Source organism: Equus przewalskii, chromosome 25, assembly GCF_037783145.1.
Source record: "Equus przewalskii isolate Varuska chromosome 25, EquPr2, whole genome shotgun sequence".
In the NCBI taxonomy this organism is placed as follows: domain Eukaryota; kingdom Metazoa; phylum Chordata; class Mammalia; order Perissodactyla; family Equidae; genus Equus; species Equus przewalskii.
Genome location: NC_091855.1, coordinates 5430654 through 5449805, shown reverse-complemented (window position 1 = coordinate 5449805; position 19152 = coordinate 5430654). Strand labels below are relative to the sequence as shown.

At 41.6% G+C, this 19152-nt stretch overlaps 1 protein-coding gene across 3 annotated transcripts in view; it reads left to right on the top strand.

Moving 5' to 3' along the window:
• ARMH4 (armadillo like helical domain containing 4) overlaps positions 1-19152 on the top strand; it is a 165996-nt gene that overhangs the window by 41199 nt on the left and 105645 nt on the right. For 2 of the 3 annotated variants that reach the window (XM_070594257.1, XM_070594258.1), the window contains 3 exons: positions 10633-12046; positions 17011-17262; positions 17740-17952. In XM_070594257.1, the coding sequence (XP_070450358.1) occupies positions 10690-12046; positions 17011-17262; positions 17740-17952 (1822 nt within the window). In that variant the 5' untranslated portion in view covers positions 10633-10689. Of the gene's footprint in view, positions 1-1807; positions 1932-10632; positions 12047-17010; positions 17263-17739; positions 17953-19152 lie in introns of those variants that run through there. The other variant, XM_070594259.1, reaches the window with a different exon arrangement.

The window sequence follows — 19152 nt, the reverse complement described above, 5'->3', positions numbered from 1 at the left end:
TTTTACCATCCAGGACCAAGTAATCACCTAATACTGCAAAGGTTACCAGATAAAATGCAAGATGCCCAGTTAAATAGAAATTTCAGATAAACGAAAAATAATTTTTAGCATAAGTGTGTCCCAAATATTGAGTGGAGATCCTCTGTGTTTAATCACGAAATCTGGCAACCCCCAAACTGCATTCCTGAGCTTCCTTGCTTATTCCTTGGTTGGAGTTTTGCACATTCTCAAACTCTTTTAATGCACACATACAATTTCTTGCTTTAGTCATAAAAGGTTAATAACATTCATTGTGTGTGGATGTACTGATTTGACTTTTAGAGTACAACTGTCCCTGCTTTACAATTTGTGTGGTGCTGGGGTGGATCTTATTATCACTGCCGTGTACGAACAGCAGCAGTTGAGATAAATTGCATTAATCAGAGCTGTTTAAAGCAATACAAACCATTTCAGGAAGGATAAAGGACTAGTATAAATGAGTTCCAACAAGATCACTTTACTTTAACTGCATAGCTGAAATAATTTGTACTGAGCAAAAGGGAAACAGGAATTCTACTCTGGGAGAAGGGTAATTGTGGAGTATGGAAAACTTTGAGTGTAAGGTAGGTCTGGGGAGTGGAGTTCCATAGTTGGGACTTAGAGTATTATGGGGTCTCTAAGGAGAATACTAGGATGCTAGAGAGGGATGCATAACAGGAGGGAGGAAGATGTCACAGAAACTTTGAGTATTTCAAGTTCTTGTGTAGGGCTGGCCCTAGAAGCAAGGGACGCTGGAATCCCTTTCTCCTGCTGTCTTCTATTCTTCTATTCTGCTTGGTCCTCTGGTCCAACCTGATTGATCACGTTGTTTTTTTATTAGTACTATTATTTACCTGCATTTGTGTCAGGTAGACCTAATTTTGTGGTCTAGCTGGGAATTTCACCATACTGTGTAACATTGTTTTCATGAGCTGTGGTCTGAGTTTCAAATAACTGACTTAAATGTTAAAACACAACTTGGTCAGGCTGGGTATGGCTTATCCACCTGGTGGATGTTGAATTTAGGTAGAAGGCCTGGTCACAGTACAGTATATGACATGGTACTACATTGAATACACATCAAAAACAGATATAGATTCAATTCATTTCAATCTCATTCCATGCAACAACTATTTTTTGAGTACCTTTCTGGGGAACATAAAGATAAGGTCTTCTAAAGGGAAGTTACACAGCCATCAGCCACAACCTCCTCCCCTGTTAATACTTGCGTTTCAGGGTTAGTGGGTAGATTAAGCAGGTAATGAATGAAGCACCTAGCACTGTGCCTGGCAGGAGTAAGGGCTCAACAAACCGTGCTTCCTATCAGCACTTATTTTCAATTTCTTCTCGGAGTGATCGAGAAGGGAACACTGTGTAGGGCTACTTTATGGCGTCCTACTTAGGGGCCAGGCTAAGGCGTACAGTCTCCACGAGGAACATCCTGCAGCCTCCGACTTGTGCCCCTTGCCTTAACCAAGGACCAGAGAAATTCAGGCTCTCCTAGCGAAAAGGGTGCCTAGTCTGTGCTCCGTAGGCACTGAGGGAGAGTCGGCGCGGAAGCCCAGGGCTGTGAAGAGGGGCAGCAGGTCAGGGGGTCTCCGGAGGGGTTCCAGACCCCGGACTCGCCTCCCGACTCGGCGCCAGCGCCGGAGCAGAGGCGGGGAAGCGGACGCCGAGGGGCGTGGGGCGACGGCATCGGGTGTCAGTGCCGGCGGAGCCGGGGCGGGCGCATCTTCCTGCCGCCCAATCCCCAGCCGTAGTCGCGGCCTTATGAATAAGCAACAAAGCGAAGTACCCTCCCCCTGGCTCCCAGACCGGGGAGGGAGCCGCCACCGCTGCAGGGGCCGCCGCGGGGATGCAGAGCGCGGGCGCCGCCGCTCTCCTCCGCGCGCTGCTTGGCTGAAGGCGCACAGGTGAGAACGGGCCCGGCTGCTCCCGCTTGGGCGGCGGCGGCTGCAGACGGGGCGCCGGGACAGAGACTGAGCTGGAGCCCCGGGCAGCTTGGGGTCGCCCCGGGAGCGGTGAAGTCCGGGGAGCGCGGCAGCCCGGCGCGCGCCAGGCGTGCGTCCTGCGCCCCCGCTGGAACGCGGTGCTCCGGCGAGGGGTGCGTGGGGGCCGCTCCGGGCGCGCTCGGCGCGGTGCGCGGGCCTTGGTGGACTCGCCGCACTCCTCGGTCCAGCCCAGCCTCCGGGCTGCGCACCAGCGAGCGGGCCTTTGTGCTGGCGGAGCTTGCAGGGCTGGCTGCTTTTGTGTGGGCTTTTCTTTCTTCTCCCCCTCCCCTCCCAGTCTCACAGCGGTGATAGAGAAGTTCCCGAAGACTACGATTTGCTCCTTTCAAAGCGTCGATTTTAATGTCCCCGATGCCAGTCACTGCCCAGCAGCCGAGGAGCGAATGGGGGCCGCGGTGGCCACCGAAATGCGTTCTGCTACTTTGCAGAAAACAAACAGTTGAGTGTTTAGCGCGGAGATGTCACAGAACCTCCTTGCTCAGACCCTGACCAGTCGCCCAGGACACAGCAGGAGGGTGCTCCTTGGAAAGGTCACTTAATTGGAAAGAGGGCCTGCGGGTTAGACGCAGAGGTCAGGCTCTGCCTGAGACTCCAGTATGGTTGGGAGGTGCTGCCTGGAAGTGCCCAGATGTCGCATGTGCGTCCTGGTCACCGACAGAAGCCGACCTATGTAGATTCCAAACACGTACAGCCCTGGCTGGGGAGGAAGTGGCCAGGCGCACAAGATATAGCATCCTCAAGAGTTTGGAGTTCTCAAGGATGAGACATCTTTGCCTTCCCAAACTGATCCCGAGGATCTGCCAGGATCTGGGTATCTCATTTCAGTGCAGAGCTGATGCGGAGGAGAGGAGAGAGGCTCCTTTAAATTGTCTGCCTTCTTTCTTTGGAAGTTTTAGTTAGAAACTTAAGGGGGAGCGGGAGTGGTTCACAAAACCGTCCATAGAGCTCTGAAAGATTCTATAGGGAGCAAAATGTGTGGTCAGAATTTGCATGCCTCCCTCTCCTTTTTGTGTATTTCTTTGATCACAAGTGATGTTTTTGGGCTCCAAGGAGTCTTGTTTAAGCCAAGCTCCTACAGAGTTGCTGACAGACTTCTCACTTGCCGGCAGGACTCCACTGTAGCATCTATTGAAAGACACTCAAAATCAGAGTGAGATTTCACAGTATCAAAACATTGCTACTTTTACACACAGTAGAGACTTAAGGGGTATGTCCTTACTCTTTCGAATAAGGTAGAGTTGTATTTGTGGTAATAATGAACCAGACACTTATGCAGCGGACTTGATGTTGATGGCGTTTATTCACAAAACTCCTGGGAGTCACCGAGTCTAAGGTAGCTACAGCAACAGAGCCTATTAGGGAGATGTGGATTTGTCTTTGTTTTTGTGGGAAGCTTCTTGCTATTATACTCTGGTTGTCTTGCTAGACTATTCAATATCATAATTTGGTACTAGAGAAATAGTTGGATGCTAAATATAAGTATAGAATCAAAATGAGGAAGATGGGCTTACCTGTTATGGAAAATTTCCACTTTTCAACTAAAGGTGTACTTCACTCTTTATTCAGCAGATGTTTGCTTGAAAAATTGTGCATGGATTGCATTTTTGTTCATTGAATTTTGTTTATTCTCACATAGGGAAGCTGGCTGTTCAGAGAGGCAACCTGGGTTTAATTTCTGTAAAATGAAAACTTATCCCTTAATTAAGATGTGTGGTCAATCCTGTTTTTCCATATTGTTTACTTGGTGATTATAAGAAAAGTATCTGAATCAAGTTTCAGCTTGAAATGTTAGATATTATGTTTATTCCTTGAAATGCCTACCTGGGGATTACTTTCTCCTTACCTGCCAGCTAGTACTGTACTTAGAGATCTCCTCAAGTGCATAAGGTTTGTGAACCACAAAGAACAGAAATGAAGTCTCAGATTGGGTCCTTGAAGGGTACTGTAGGATGGATAGACAAGAGCTTCTTGACCAAGATTGATTAGGACAGGATTCTGCAAACATCAGATTACTCCCAGGTCACTTTGTCTACGTGAGAAGCTGAAAGAGGGAACCCCATGGAAATATCTGGGGGAAAAAAGAATGTTATGGATGCTTCAAATTGCTCTCATTTCTGTAGTTTGAGGGAAATGCATGTCAGTACCACACTAACGTGTCTTAAATTGTATGATACTTAAAACTTTTTCTACAAACTATTTTCATGTCTGTTATCACTTTTTTTTTGTCTCTCTTTCACCCTTTGAAGAAAACAGAATGAGCACTTTATCTTCTCCATTTTGCAATGAGAAAACTGAGTTTCATTGATTTGCCCAAGGTCGAGCTGGAACTTGAAGCCAATTTTTAAATCTTGCGGTCCAGTTTCTTTTGCTGTGGATAGGATGAGGCGTGAGGGGTGATAAGCACAGACGTCTCCATCTGTTTACATTGCTAGACTGTAGAGAATAAAGCTGTGGGCTCAGTCTGTGGAACGTAGTTGAGGTCTGCACGGCTGGTGAAGCACTTTGCTGGTAGTTGCCGGAGTGACCGTGTTGACCCCAGCGTACTTACCCTCTTCCCCGTCAGCACTGAGGCCGCCTTCCTCCTGGGGACCATGCTTTTCTTTGTGGTTACTCTGTCTTCCCTTCCGAACAGGCTGCTGAAAGGATCATCTGTCATTCCAGCTACTTAGTTTATGGTGAAGGATGACTGGGGCCGATGATCTTAAAGCCAATATGTCAGGCCAGTGACAGTTGTCAATAGCACAGTGGATCAGAAATGAGGTACCTTAATGCTCTGTGCCACAGCTGGGTTAATAGGGTCAGAGTCTTCGTAAGCTCAGCGTTAGACAAATGAAATAGTATTGGCAATGAGAACCTTAAGGATTAAAAAAAGAAAAGGTAAGACAATGACAGATTAATCACTAAGGATCAGGAATAGCACAAAATGGAAAGATTACTTAAAAACCAAGAAGGGAAGGAGTTTCTTTTCCCCTCATCAATCAAAAAATCACTAATTGGATTTTAAAGATGAGATGGTAATTGAGAAGCAGGTCGATCTGAAGCTCTGAGACCTGTCTCTTGTTACTGTTCATCTCGTTTTTTAAATGAAATAAACTCTGAAAATCTAAAATATAGCAGAAATGAGGATACGGAAGTTATTAGTATTGTTAAAATGACACATTGAATAAGCAGCCAAAATTGGTTAGGTAATGAACAAAATATATAATTAGACATGGATAGACTGAAATGTCATTAAAAATCTTACAATATAAAATGGAGACTCTGAATATTCTTTTTCATGTTCTTAAGTGGTTGTTTCTGTTCACTTCGTGTCAACAATATTTATCGAACACCCCTATGTGCCTACCATTATTAGCAATGATATGGCAAACAAAGGAAGCTAACAGACCAGTGTTTGCGTGCAAAGAACACAGTCTTATTTGAGCTGACAAGACTTACAGTCATGACTCTTTGTGCCAGAGATGCTGGGAGAATGGTGGGCAGAGAATGGGCCGGAATTTTTGTGATAGTAGTTAGTAAACAAGAGGTGACCTGGGCTGCCAGGGTTTGGATAGCTGAGGTTGGGCAGAAGAAGGGAGCATTCTGGTGAGTGTGGTGTCATGAGCAAAACTTAGGAACTGGAAATGAGTGTAGCACATAAGAGGGCAATAGACCCACTGGTGATGAGGTTTGTTCTGGGCACTAGTGCTGTGGGGTGGATTTTAGATATGGGTTTGGCAGGTGTATGTCTGGGGACATTAAATGATGTGTTTTGGGAAAGCAGAGAGTTGTAGTGGCAAAGGCAGGGAACTTGAAGTCGGACAGAATTCACAAGTTCAAAAACAGACACACATAAGCAAGTTAATTATCCTCTATTCTGCCCGCTGGTGGCAGAAATGCAGTAAGCCTGCATTTCTGTAGAAGTATAAGCCTGTAATTTTCTCATGAAGAAAGTGGGGATAATGGTGGTATCTATCTCATTAGGTTGTTGTGAGCATTAAATAAGGTAATTTACTTAAGGCCCTTATAACACTTGGCATGTAGCATCTCCCAAATGGTAGCCATTTTTGATTGATTGTTGTCATTTTTATTCTTAAGAATAAACCATTTGGATTGTGCAGATGGATTGGAGAAGGAGTCCGAACAGGATTGTCAATTAAGAGGCAATAAAAATAATAACAATCCAGTGAGGTGACAGGAAGGGACAATTCCGAGAGAGATTATGAGGGAAGGATCCACAAAAGTTGTGAGTCTAAAATGTAAGGGAGAGAAGAATTCAAGATGATACCAGTTTAGATGGAGAAGCTTGTGGTTTGAGGTGGCATCCACGTAACTTCCAGTAGACAATGAAAATCTAAGATTTTCTTCCTGAGCTTTCTTTCTGAAACCCCACACCAGCTATTGACGGTATTTGTGTTTATCTCAAGAAAAGGAAAATACCAGGCAGATTATCCCCAGTTTTTTGGCATCCTCTGCAGGCCTCCTCTGCAGGCCTCCTGTGTCCTGAGTACTCTTAGGGCCAAGCTCACATTCCTTATATTTTGTACATGGAACTCAATTTACTTTGAAAAAAGTAGCTGTGTCACTGATGAGAATGTTTTAACATGCCGGTTCCCTTTTGGTAACACACTGAACAATAGCAGTATACATCTTAGTTGTCTGAGTGTTTAAAAACACTTGATTGTTAAGTCTAACAAAATGGCTAAGGCTGTATTTTTTATGTTGTCTTTCATTTGTCTTTGAAACTCGAATATGCCTAGGCTTGACAAAGAAACAGTGTCTGGACTGTCTCTACTTAAGATTGTCAGAGATATTGCTTGACAGAACCGCTTATCTGCCCACTGGTGGCAGAAATGCGGTAAATTGTTCCGAGGACTGTCGAGCTATTAGGACACCTTGATAGCGAATGATGGACAAAGTGCTACTGACTTGTTCTGAAAGGGCTGCTTTTTAAGCTATTACAAGCTAATATCCACTATCAGTTAGCAATTTGGCTGGAGTTGATTTATCTGAATTAATTCGCACTGACTGATATAGTGGAAGGAAAGCAGCATCCAGAGTCACAGTGTGAAGGAAAAGTTAAAGAAATGTGCTTTTGTTTGTTAAATATTCTTATGATTGAGTTAATTTAAGATAATTAAGACACAGAATGCTAACAAGCAATGCAACCCCCCCCCCCCCACCTCCCCCAGCAAAGCAGGCTGCAGACCTTTGTCTGTGTGTTCAGCCAGCATTCACTGAACATTTCCTCTGTGCCAGGCGCTTTGCCAGGGAGGGGATACGGTGTCGAGGAAAAAAGAAAAGGCCTATAGCTCTCAAAATATGATTGCAGATGGTTAGTTGGGCTTAGAAGTATTGTCATTGAATTGACAAGGGTCAGTCTTTTCCTGTTTATTCTCTAACACCATGCAACTCCAATGGGGGGATGGCGAACTTGTGGGGGTGGCGATATGAACCTGTGCTGTGCTTTGAAAGATGGAGAAAGACCTGGAACTTGAAGGTCATCTGCCAGTTTATCTGAATAGCAGACGTGTTCCCTGCTGCCGTTCCCCCAGGCTGTCTTTTCTCCTTCTTTTAAAGTTCAGGCGTTGCTCTGAATAGTGGGGAGAAGGAGCATATGGCCGCAGTACACAGACATGGATTAGTCTTGCAGCTCACCCCCACTTTTTCTGTTGTAATTGGATTTAGAAAGCAGGTGGCCGACACTTAGTTACAGAAGGAAAGTCTTTCAGAGCCATGGCAGAATCTCCTTCACACAAAAATTCTAAAGCTCAAGATCTAGATGAAAATAAAATGTTGAGGGAAAATTCTGTTTTGGAAAGGCAATTGAGGTTGTATTAAATCTTTATCACTTGCCCCCCATCTGTTTGTTCAAATTCTCCTCTCAGTACATGTGACTCCAGAACATATAAATAAAATGTGAAGCATTTGTTCAGTCATTTGGGTGCTTTCCCTACTTGATGGCAAAATTGTGGGAATATGAAAACATTTGTATTTTTTTTAATGATATATGTAAAACATGAGAATAGAATCATGGAGGTAGAAGGAATTTCAAACATTATTTTGTTTAACTCCTCATTTTGTCAAAGGAGAAACTGAGGCCATTTTCCCAGTGTCACATAGCAAGTTTTAACAACAGTAAGGCTGGGATTCAGGACTCGTTTTTCTGACGCCAGTCAACGTGCCTCTAAACTCTTCTGCCACTCATGATGACCTGTTCTTTTCGGGTTTTTATCCAGAAGCACGGGATCATGTAGACCAGGCTTTTAGGCCACACTCTCCATCTTCTGGGATGTTTAGTAAGATTTCGTTGAATGAGAAAAATATTTATTCAGGAAAGGGCAGCTGTCTGAACAGATCAGCAATGAACCAGAGAGTTCTGTAGCTTGTATGTGTCTTCGGCTATATAGAGTTTCATAGTTCAACTTGTCTGCACAGAAATCCAAGGTGTAGTTTCATATATTTTTGTTTTCAGGAAGGAAAATAGAGGCAACAGGCTAAATACTGTTACCAAATCTATTACCTGGCTATGAGCTAGGATGCTTCTTGGCTCATCTAAAGTATAGAGATAACTAATGTCCAGAGCGTTGACATGCCTTGGCATATGCTATTCCCTCTTCAAATATCTTTCGCATAGTCTCTTCTTTTAAAACAATACTAGCTACCTGTAAGTAATTTAATATTTAAATAGAATTGTTCCTAACCCGCATCCTACATTTGGGGAAATTGAGCATCCCTCTCATTGTCTCTGAGGATTCTTGGGGGCGAGGGGCTTGTTATTTCTCCTAGTTGCCTCTGGCTTCAGTTTTCCTCTGCTACTGAGTTTATGCTCCCTGGTGTGCTCTTCCTTTTTGGCACATGGCACCTCATGATGTCATGCCATTCCTGTATTCTCCCAAGTACTGTGGGTTCAAGATTTCTGTGTAACAATTTACCCTCACCTCAGTGGCAGTAAATTTTTATTATTTCATCCCATCTCTGTGCGTTAGGAATTTGGGAGTAGCTAGCTGGGTGGTTCTGGCTCAAGGGCTCTCAAGAAGCTGCGGTCAAGATGTCAGCTGGGGCTGCATCATCTGGAGGCTTGCCTGGGACTGGAGAACCTGCTTCCATGATGATGTGTTCACGTGGTGTTGCTAGTCGGCAAGAGGCCTCAGCATCAAATCCATGGGTTCCTCTTTTCTCATGTAGAAAAATTCAGCCTTCTTTTTCTCTTCTGCCATCTGAGACCAGGGACTTGACCTTTCTCTGTCTCAAAAGAATCTGTGAGACTAAATGGGATAATTTGTGGAAGCTTTGAACTCCTTAAGGGGAGAGGGCCCTATGAAAATGTAAATTTTTATATTTTATGGTGCACAACACATGCTTGATCCAGATAGTTTAATGATTAGATGTGAAAGAAAGAAAAAAGTATAACTTTTGTAAAGATAAGGTTTTTATTTTAGAATTTTAATTTCCGGGTTTAATTTTCCAGAAAACCTGCAGTATCTGAGAAATTTCTGATGATGGGAAAAGATAGAACCCTACTCAGCAAAATAGATAAAAAGAACTAAAACTCTTAAGTTTGGAGGAAAATCAACAGTTTCGATATAGTTTTAGTTGTAATGAGAGTAAGAGTAGTTTTTAAAAAATACGATGACTCTTAATCTTACAATAATGTGTATTCAATAAAGATTGACAACTTAAAAATATATTTAGGTTCTCTCCAAAAGATTTTTTCTAGGAATACACTTGTGTACATTTTTTAGCTCTTTTACCTTCTAGGTAAAAATTAGAAAAATCCTTAAATTTTGAAACATGAAGCTTTTGCCTATAATTCTTTTTTTTGAGGAAGATTAGCCCTGAGCTAACTGCTGCCAATCCTCCTCTTTTTACTGAGGAAGGCTGGCCCTGAGTTAACATCTGTGCCCATCATCCTCTACTTTATATGTGGGATGCCTACCACAGCATGGCTTTTGCCAAGCGGTGCCATGTCCGCACCCGGGATCCGAACTGGCAAACCCCGGGCCACCAAAGCAGAACGTGAGCACTTAAGCGCTGCGCCACCGGGCTGGCCCCTGCCTATAATTCTTATAGTTGTTGCAGAGAAAAGAAATAATTTAAGCATTTTAAAGACAAATTTAATTGAAAATCAATTGTATACTTTTGAAAACTCTTGACTATAACTGGTATTTAGTATTTTATGATGATATTTAATAAGTTTTAAAATACACTTAGATTCTTTGAATGTAATGTAAGTAAATGTAAAATTCACTTTCTATTCTCTGGACATGTTGCCATTTCTGCGGTCATTTGACTACATGGTTAGTAGAGGAATTTGGGGATAATATTGCAAATGTGACTTCAAGGGTAGTTTATTTCAAGTAGGTATTTAAGAAATAATGAACTTGGTACTTGAACTGTGTGTACCTTTTTCTAGAGAGCTTCAAGTTAAATCAGCTGCGGAATTCAGCAGGGAAAAATGAACTGGGTTATCCATTTCTCAAAGGTACAAAGAAATAGAACAGCCCTCTCTTACGTAGGGCTGAGCATGAAGTCAAGGAGACCATTTTACTTGTGGTTTAATTTAAAGGGACTTATTTACAAAATATATTCATATGACAGTTTGATATGCTTTATTTTTCTGCAGGACTCAATTACTGGAATTGTCAACTCTGCCAATTTATGTGCACATTTCTCTTCCACTATGAGCAGACCAATTGTATGGCACATTTTTCTAGCTTTCTGTAGCTTTCTACTTCTGAACTTTGCCGCACAATGTCTGGCCTTCCCCAAAGTGGAAAGAAGGGAGGTAGCACATGCTCATGCAGAAAAAGAGCAGTCTGAGAGGATGAACGCAGATGACCTAGAAAATAACTTTGTTACTTCAAAGCGCACTCCCCAATTGGTGGTCTCTGAAGATCCAATGATAGTGTTAGTGGGACCATCAGCAACATCATTAAATAAAGAGTTCCCTATTAACAAAGAAACCCATCCTGTACAAGCTGGGTTTGTGCAGCCTAATAGCCATGGTGTTTACACTGCTACTGAGCCAGTGGTCCCAGCAGGGGAAGCAGTATTTGGTTCCAGCCAGCCAGAGAGAACGTCTCCTGAAAGCCAGCTTTCTAAGGCCGTGTTAACCAACCCTGTCACTGCAACGGCTTCTCTGAAGACTGATGAGAAGGAGGAGCCCTTCAGTAGTGCCAACCTTCAGCCCATTGTGGAAGGGAACACAGAAGCAGAACAAGGTTTTCTGAAGTATGTGGATAATCAATTGTTTGCAACTGAAAGTCAGGAAGAAGTTAGTCTAGGACATTTACCCTATGTGAATACTAAAGAAATGCTATTCAATCCAAGGACTGAGAAATTTGAAGCAGACACAGAACATAGGACAACTTCTTTTCCTGGAGCTGAGCCCACGACAGGCGCTGAGCCTGGAAGTCTCATGCCTGATAGGGAGAAGCCTTCGCAGATGACAGCTGATGATACCCAGGCTCCTGCCACCAAGCACTGGCTTTCAACCTCCAAGTATACCCTGAGTGTTGAGCCAGACACTGACAGCCTGCTGGGAGCCCCGGAAGTCACGGTGAGTGTCAGCACAGCGGTTCCAGCAGCCTTGGTCATAAGTGATGAGTGGGATGACACCAAATTAGAGAGTGTAAGCCAGATAAAGACCCCAAAGCTTGGAGACAATACAGAGACTCAGGTGAGAATGGACACATCTCAGACAGCCCAAGTAACTGTGGAAGGTATGGAAGAGGGCGAGCCTTTGACAGAGGCTGCAGAGGGGGCTTTGGGGCTGCCTGAAGGGGAAACACACATGGGGACAGCCCTGCTAATAGCACGTGGGGATGAGAGAGCATCTTCCTTCACCGATCAAAGTTCCTTCACTCCCACGAGTCTGATGGAAGATGTGAAAGTCTCTGTTGTGAACCTGTTCCAAAATACTGCAGACTTCATGGAGTCCACCCAGGAAAACAATGCCATGTTTTTCTTAGAGACCACTGTTTCCATCTCAGAATATGAATCTGAGGCCTATCAACCATTGGGAAATACATTTAAAGGTAAAAGAAAGAAAGAAAAAGATAAACAAGCTTTGTTTAATTTGAAATGTTTCAATTTGTTTTTATTGTTAATTTTTTAATTGAGATATAATTGACATATAACATTGTATGAGTTTTAGGTGTTGTTTTATTTTTTTGTGTGTTTTTTGTTTTTGCTGGGAAAGAGTCACTCTGAGCTAACATCTGTTGCCAATCTTCCTTTTTTTTTTTTTCCCTCCCCAAAGCCCCAGTAAATAGTTGTATAGTCTAGTTGCAAATTCTTCTAGTTCTTCTATGTGAGCCACCACCACAGCATGGCTACTGACAGATGAGTGGTGTGGTTTTGTGCTGAGAAACCAACCCTGGACCACCGAAGCAGAGCCCACCAAACTTTAACCTCGAGACCATCAGGGCTGGCTCTGGTCTATGTTTTTTTAACGTGACAATTTAGAAGTAGGTTATCTAAGTTTTAAGGAAAAGCAAAAGTAAACAAATAAAATATATGTTTTATATAAAAATTGTATCCAAGTATAATGCCTGCATATAGACCAGTGGTGTTCACCTGGGAACAATTTGTCCTCTCCTCCCCCCATCATTTGGTAATGTTTGGAGACATTTTTGGTTGTCACAACAGAGGGATGCTACTGGAATCTAGTGGGTAGAGGCCAAGGATGCTGTTAAACATCCTACAATGCATAGGACACCTCCCAACAACAAAGATTTATCTGAACCAAAATTCTAATAGCACTCATAAACCCTGATATAGACTGATATTTTTCAAACATTTTATTATGAAAATGTATAAATATACAGGAAGATGTGAAAGAATTAGCTATACTATAAATGGTATAATGAACAATATAGGATGTTTATTTACACATTTTTGTAAAAAATACTCACATCCCTAATATTTCTTACCAAAAACTTTTAGGTAAGTATATATTTCATAGTATCAACCATATGAATTCTTTGACTTTGTTTACCCGAAAAGAAACTCATCTAGAAATAAGGACAAGAAAAAACCCAATACAGATAAATCCTCTGCTGGCTTGATTCTGCACTTTCTTCTTCCTCTTGGCCTTAACATCTGTGAATGTTATGAGCTGACAAGCCTTACATTTGTTGCTGATGGATTTTTTTTTTTAATATGTAGTTGGTCAGATAACAACATGGGGAAGGAAAGACAGCATAACGTGCATATGCCCCTTCCAAATTGTTTTGGAATAAGTACACTTGTTACTTCAGCTAAGTAGCCTAATTAATGGAAAACATCAAATTAGTAACATGTTTTATAAAGTGTTATTGAGATTGAATTAAAATGATGAAAGGTTGAATTTTACATGTCCAATTCATTTTTTTAAAGGCTGAAAGACCTAGTATACTGTAAGTTTTCATAGAAGCTTTCAGAAAATGTTTTGTAAGTTGGTTTTTAAATTCTATTAAGATGTTTGGATCTACGTGATCGTGAAGTCATTAGATATGACTGAACATGAAGTTTACTTGAGTTCTCCCTAACACGTTAAGATTTTCCTGGAGCACTAATTCCTGTAGTTCCAGATTATTCATTGCACAATTGAGTCCCTCCTGCTTATGTAGTAGATTAATAGAGCTTAAAAAGTAAAATGAATTTGTTAATAGTCTGACTATTGTTTTGAGTATTGAATATGCTCCTTACTTAGTCATAATTGCCTCACTTAACTACAGTCTTCTAACAGGCAACTTCTTTTTTTTTTGTTTTTGAGGAAGATTAGCCCTGAGCTAACATCTGCTGCCATTTGTCCTCTTTTTGCTGAGGAAGACTGGCCCTGAGCTAACATCTGTGCCCATCTTCCTCTACTTTATACGTGGGACACCTGCCACAGTATGGCTTGATAAGCGGTGCCGTGTCCGCACCAGGGATCTGAGCTGGCAAACCCTGGGCTGCCGAAGTGGAATGTGTGCACTTAACTGCTGTGCCACTGGGCCAGCCCCAGGCAACTTCTTTTTATTCTCAGGGCATAGCACAATATCTGGCACATAGTGGGTGTTCAATAAGTACTGGTTCAATGCATAAGTAAATGAGGAGAGAGAACCATTCAGACTGGAATTGTCCAGTTTGACTGCTTGCATTGTCCAAATTCATCAAAAAGCTTTGAAATGTTCTTTGTAGAGAGAAGAGCAGTCGAATAATTGATTTTGCTTTAATTGTTTTTGTCCTATAGAGTTAAAAAGAATGTGAAGGGGCCAGCCCCGTGGCTGAGCGGTTAAATTCGCATGCTCCACTTTGGCGGTCCAGGGTTTTACCTGTTTGGATCCTGGGCACAGACGTGGCACCGCTCATCAGGCCATGCTGGGGCAGCATCCCGCATAGCACAACCAGAAGGACCTACAACTAGAATGTACAGCTATGTTCTTGGGGGCTTGGGGAGAAGAAAAAAAAGAAGATAGGCAAAAGATGTTAGCTCAGGTGGCAATCTTAAAAAGAAAAAAAAGAATGTAAAAAATTAAGATTATTGACAACAGTGGTTAGAAAATGGCCAAAAAGCTTTCCTACCCATTTTCTGGTGATTATAAATATTTTTTCAGAAGTAAACAACTCAAATGCCAATCATTTTAGGGCCCAGGGAATACTTGGCCTTTATCTTCCTCAGGATCTGCAGTGATTTCTTGGTGTTCTGGGTATTATGACCAAATAAACATCCTGATTATAGTCAGTTCTCTGATTCAGCTTCTTTAGCTGGTTCGGTTCGAGATCAGGTTTTAAAAGTAACCTATAATTATTATCATTTTTTTCTCTAAAGGAAGTAGGAAGAATGGGAGATGTGGAGAAATTTTGAATGTTATTTTAAAATTCCCATTACTATTTCTAGTTCTCACTCTTCTTTCTTTAACAGCAGTCACTTATTCAGAGTACTATGCCATTTTGATGTTTCTTGCCGTTTCATGAAACTATGACCATAGACTGTATATTTATTTTTACATATTTGTTCTCAAAAGTGTTCATTATGCTTTCAAAAATGAGGACAAGATGGAGAATACATACTGCTTAAAATGATAAAAGTATATATTATCTTTTTTATGGCAAGTAGAGCATTGTCCCGGGTGCTGGAGATACAAAAAGGGCAATGAATCCTGGCTCTCGAGATTTACAATCTTACTGGAGAAAGAAAAAATGTAAACAGTAGTACAAAGAACAAATATGAAGCCATGTGTGAGCCTTACCCTAACTCCATTGTCCGTAACTAATGTATCAGTCCATCAGATGTAAAAGTCTCTTCAATTCAAAAGAGAAAAATAGTCCAAATTGAATGGGGACCAAGAAAAGGGACTGCTTATACTGAAAAATGTACAAACACTATTTTAAAGCAAATGAATTGTTTCCAAGGAAAAATATTTTCAAGTAATTGAAGTACATGATGTCATTAGTAAACCTTTGAGAAAACCTTTTCAGCTATGCTTAGAATGTTATTTTTCGTTGTATAACTTACTGGCCTTGATAATATGCTATGTATCTAGAATTAGTATTTAAAAGAAGAGAGATAATAGGGTCTTCTACAAATTAAGTTTTAACAGTGGCTTAGAATTTGAAATTTCCAGCAGTCCCCTCCCTAAGATGGGAGCAATTATTGATCCTTGTAAATAGTCTTTAATAATGTATTTGAGGGGATTATAATGTTGTAAAGAAAGTGGACCTGTGATGGATAACATCACACCCCACAGGTCTATTTCATTTTCTTTCATGATCTAAAAGCAAATATAAATCTTTTACTGAGGCCACTCCAAGTTGTTCCTTGGGCAACAGTAAGATTTCCTTCTTTTCATGGCTGAATAATATTCCACTGCATAAATATATATTACATCCTCTTTATCCATCCATCCTTTGACGGGCATAGTTAGCACAGTGGTTAAGAGCACTAACCGTGTAACCTTAGGCAGTTTCCTTAGCTTTCCTAAACCTAAGTTATTCTGTAAAATGGGGTAATAATAGCTGATATTTATTGAATACTTACAAAGTACTGGGCGTGTACAAAGTGTTTTACATGTGTTACCTGATTCAATGGTTGTACTGACTCTGTGAGATAGATACTATTATTATTTCCATTTTACAGCTGAGGAATCTCATGGCCCAGAGATATTAAGTAACTTGTTTAAGGTCACACAGCTAGTAAGTGGCTGAGTCAGAATTCAGACCCAGGCAAATTGGCTCTAGAGCCTGCATTCTTGAAACTATGATATACAGCTCCCATAGAATGATATTAGTACCTATCTCCCCTTAGTATGAAGGGGAGGATAAAATGAGATCAAGCCTACCACGCACTTAGCAGTGTGTATGTATGGCGTGTAATAGAAGCTCAGTAAACATTAGTTATTGTAAATATTAGTTCTTTAAAATGCTAACTTCCCTTTTCTCTCAGAAATGCAAATGTGAAAATTAATATGTACAAATGCTTCTGAGAATTTTTCAGTGTAATTTAGTTCTGTATAATTTGTTTCTTAACAGACTGATTATGTTGATATTCAAATGTACTTAAAAGGGAACTCAGCTCTTGATCTTTCTACTTCGTTTTGGATTTTATTTTAGGCTTTTTATATTGACTTCTTTATCTCTATCTTAGATTGATTCACCACTCCTGAAAGCAGCTGAAAACATTTTTTTTGTATTGAAGTGCAGTTGACATGCAACGTTCTGTTAGTTTCAGGGGTACAACATAATGCCTGGATATATGTGTACATAGCAAAATAATCAGCACCATGAGTCTAGTTAACGTCAAGGCCACACATAGTTATACATTTTTTTTGTTTGTAATGAGAACTTTCAAGATCCGTTCTTTCAGCAACTTTCAAATATGCAATATAGTATTAACTATAGTCACCATGCTGTACTGAAAATATTTGTTTATCCCTGAAATAGCTATCTGTTTTTTTTGTCAATTTATTAATTATCTAGTGACTTTTTAAGAAATAGGGATTTGTTCTATTTTAAAATGTTGTTTTCCCTCTTTGAGATGTCATCACTCAAGAGATGACAACAGCTGTTCAAGAAGCAGAAGCCACTTTACCATTGGTGACACCAGAGCAGCAGGTTTCTACCCTCGAGGCTACCAGAGGAGACGGTGAGGCTGAGGAGGAAGAGGCCCCCTCTGCTGTGTCTCATGTTGCTGGTGTCACTCAGCTGTCGAGAAGATGGGAGCCTCTGGCCACTGTGGTTTCAACTACAGCGACACCTCTGTCTTTCCAAGTTCCTCCTTCTGTGGAAGGTCTGTAAGGGAGGGAATTGCACTCAGTGCTGTGGGGGTGGATCTTTCTGGGTTGATAGGAATAGATGAGGGAGGCAGCTGGCCTTGTCACCAGCTCCAGCTCTTACTCTTTGACTTGATTTTTGAGGGTAGTTTTTGGCATATTTTTAAATACATTATTGTTAAATTTTCTACCTTTGGTAGTAAATTATATAAAATCTTGCAAAATCCATAATATTGTCGGTATAATAAATGGGAGATTAAAATTTAAAAACAAAGTTCTGATTTGAGACAATGTATTTTCCCTGACGATAAAATGTTTGCCTTGGGTAGCTGGATTGATGCAATATGGGAATGGGGAGCTGGTCTGAGTGCCAGAATTACAGTATATAAGATATTGGTTTCATTAATCATTTCTTCCTTAAAAAGTAAAAGCATATGTATACATTTCCCATAATAATCATCTTTGGGTCAAGTCCTGTCTCTTGTGTTTGGCAGACCTAATAGACACAGTCACAAAGCCAAATGAGGAGTTGTTCACACCGGTTTTGGGCTCTCCAGTGATGCCCCCTGGAATATTGGAGGAGCCACCCAGCATTTCCCCAGCGCTTCCTGATTCTGAGGCGTCCTCTGAGAGAAGAACCATTGTTCCATCTGTTAGCCGTGTTAATACCACAGCCTTATATGGCCTGGACCAACTCGAATCTGAAGGTATCCATCCTTTGAAGGGGATCTTTTCTGGGGCTAATTGAGTGAGTCCCTGAGCAAATGTTGTTTTTGAGGAAAGATTAAGGAGAAGCATGTTCCATCTGCAGTGTTGATGAGGGGTCAGTGAACTATGGCCTGGCTGTATCTCGCCTGCCATCTGTTTTTGTGTGGCCTGCAAACGAAGAATGGTCTTTACATTTTTAAATTATTGAAAAAAAATCAAAAGAAAAATAATATTTTGTGACAGGTTAAAGTTATATACAATTCAAATTTCAGCGTTCCTGAATAAAGCTGGGTTGGAACATAGCTGCGCTTGTTCATATTGTCTGTGCTACAGTTGAGCCAGAGCAGCAGAACTGAGTAGTGACAGAGACTCAATGCCCACAAAGCCTGAAATATTGACAGTATGGCCCTTTACCCAAAGGGCTTGCTGACCCCTGTCTAGGTCAGTGGTTCTCATCTACAGTTGAACATTAGAATCACCTCGGGGAGCTTTTAAAGAACCCTATGCTTGGGTCCTTCTCCAGGGATTCCAATTCAGTTGGCCTGGGATGGGATGTGACATCAACATTTTTTTTTTAAGTGTTTACTTTTTTTTTTTTTAAAGATTTTATTTTTTCTTTTTCTCCCCAAAGCCCCCCGGTACATAGGTGTATATTTTTTTTAGTTGTGGGTCCTTCTAGTTGTGGCATGTGGGGCGCTGCCTCAGCATGGCTTGATGAGTGGAGCCATGTCTGTGCCCAGGATCCGAACCGGGAAACCCTGGGCCACCGAAGCGGAATGCACAAACTTAACCACTTGGCCATGGGGCTGGCCTCTCAAGGTGTTTTTTTTTTTTTTTTTTTGAGGAAGATTAGGCCTGAGCTAACATCTGCTGCTAATCCTCCTCTTTTTGCTGAGGAAGACTGGCCCTGAGCTAACATCCGTGCCCATCTTCCTCTACTTTATATGTGGGACACCTACCACAGCATGGCTTGCCAAGTGGTGCCATGTCCGCACCAGGGATCCAAACCAGCAAACCCTGGGCTGCTGAGAAGCGGAACGTGCGAATTTAACCGCTGCACCACCAGGCCGGCCCCTCAACATTTTTAAAGAGTGCTTTAGATGAGTTTATTGTGCAAGCTGGACTGAGAATTAGGCTTAAGCAGAAAACTTGAGTCTCCCCACCAGATTTTCTTGGATAGAAATTTTAATGTGGATTGT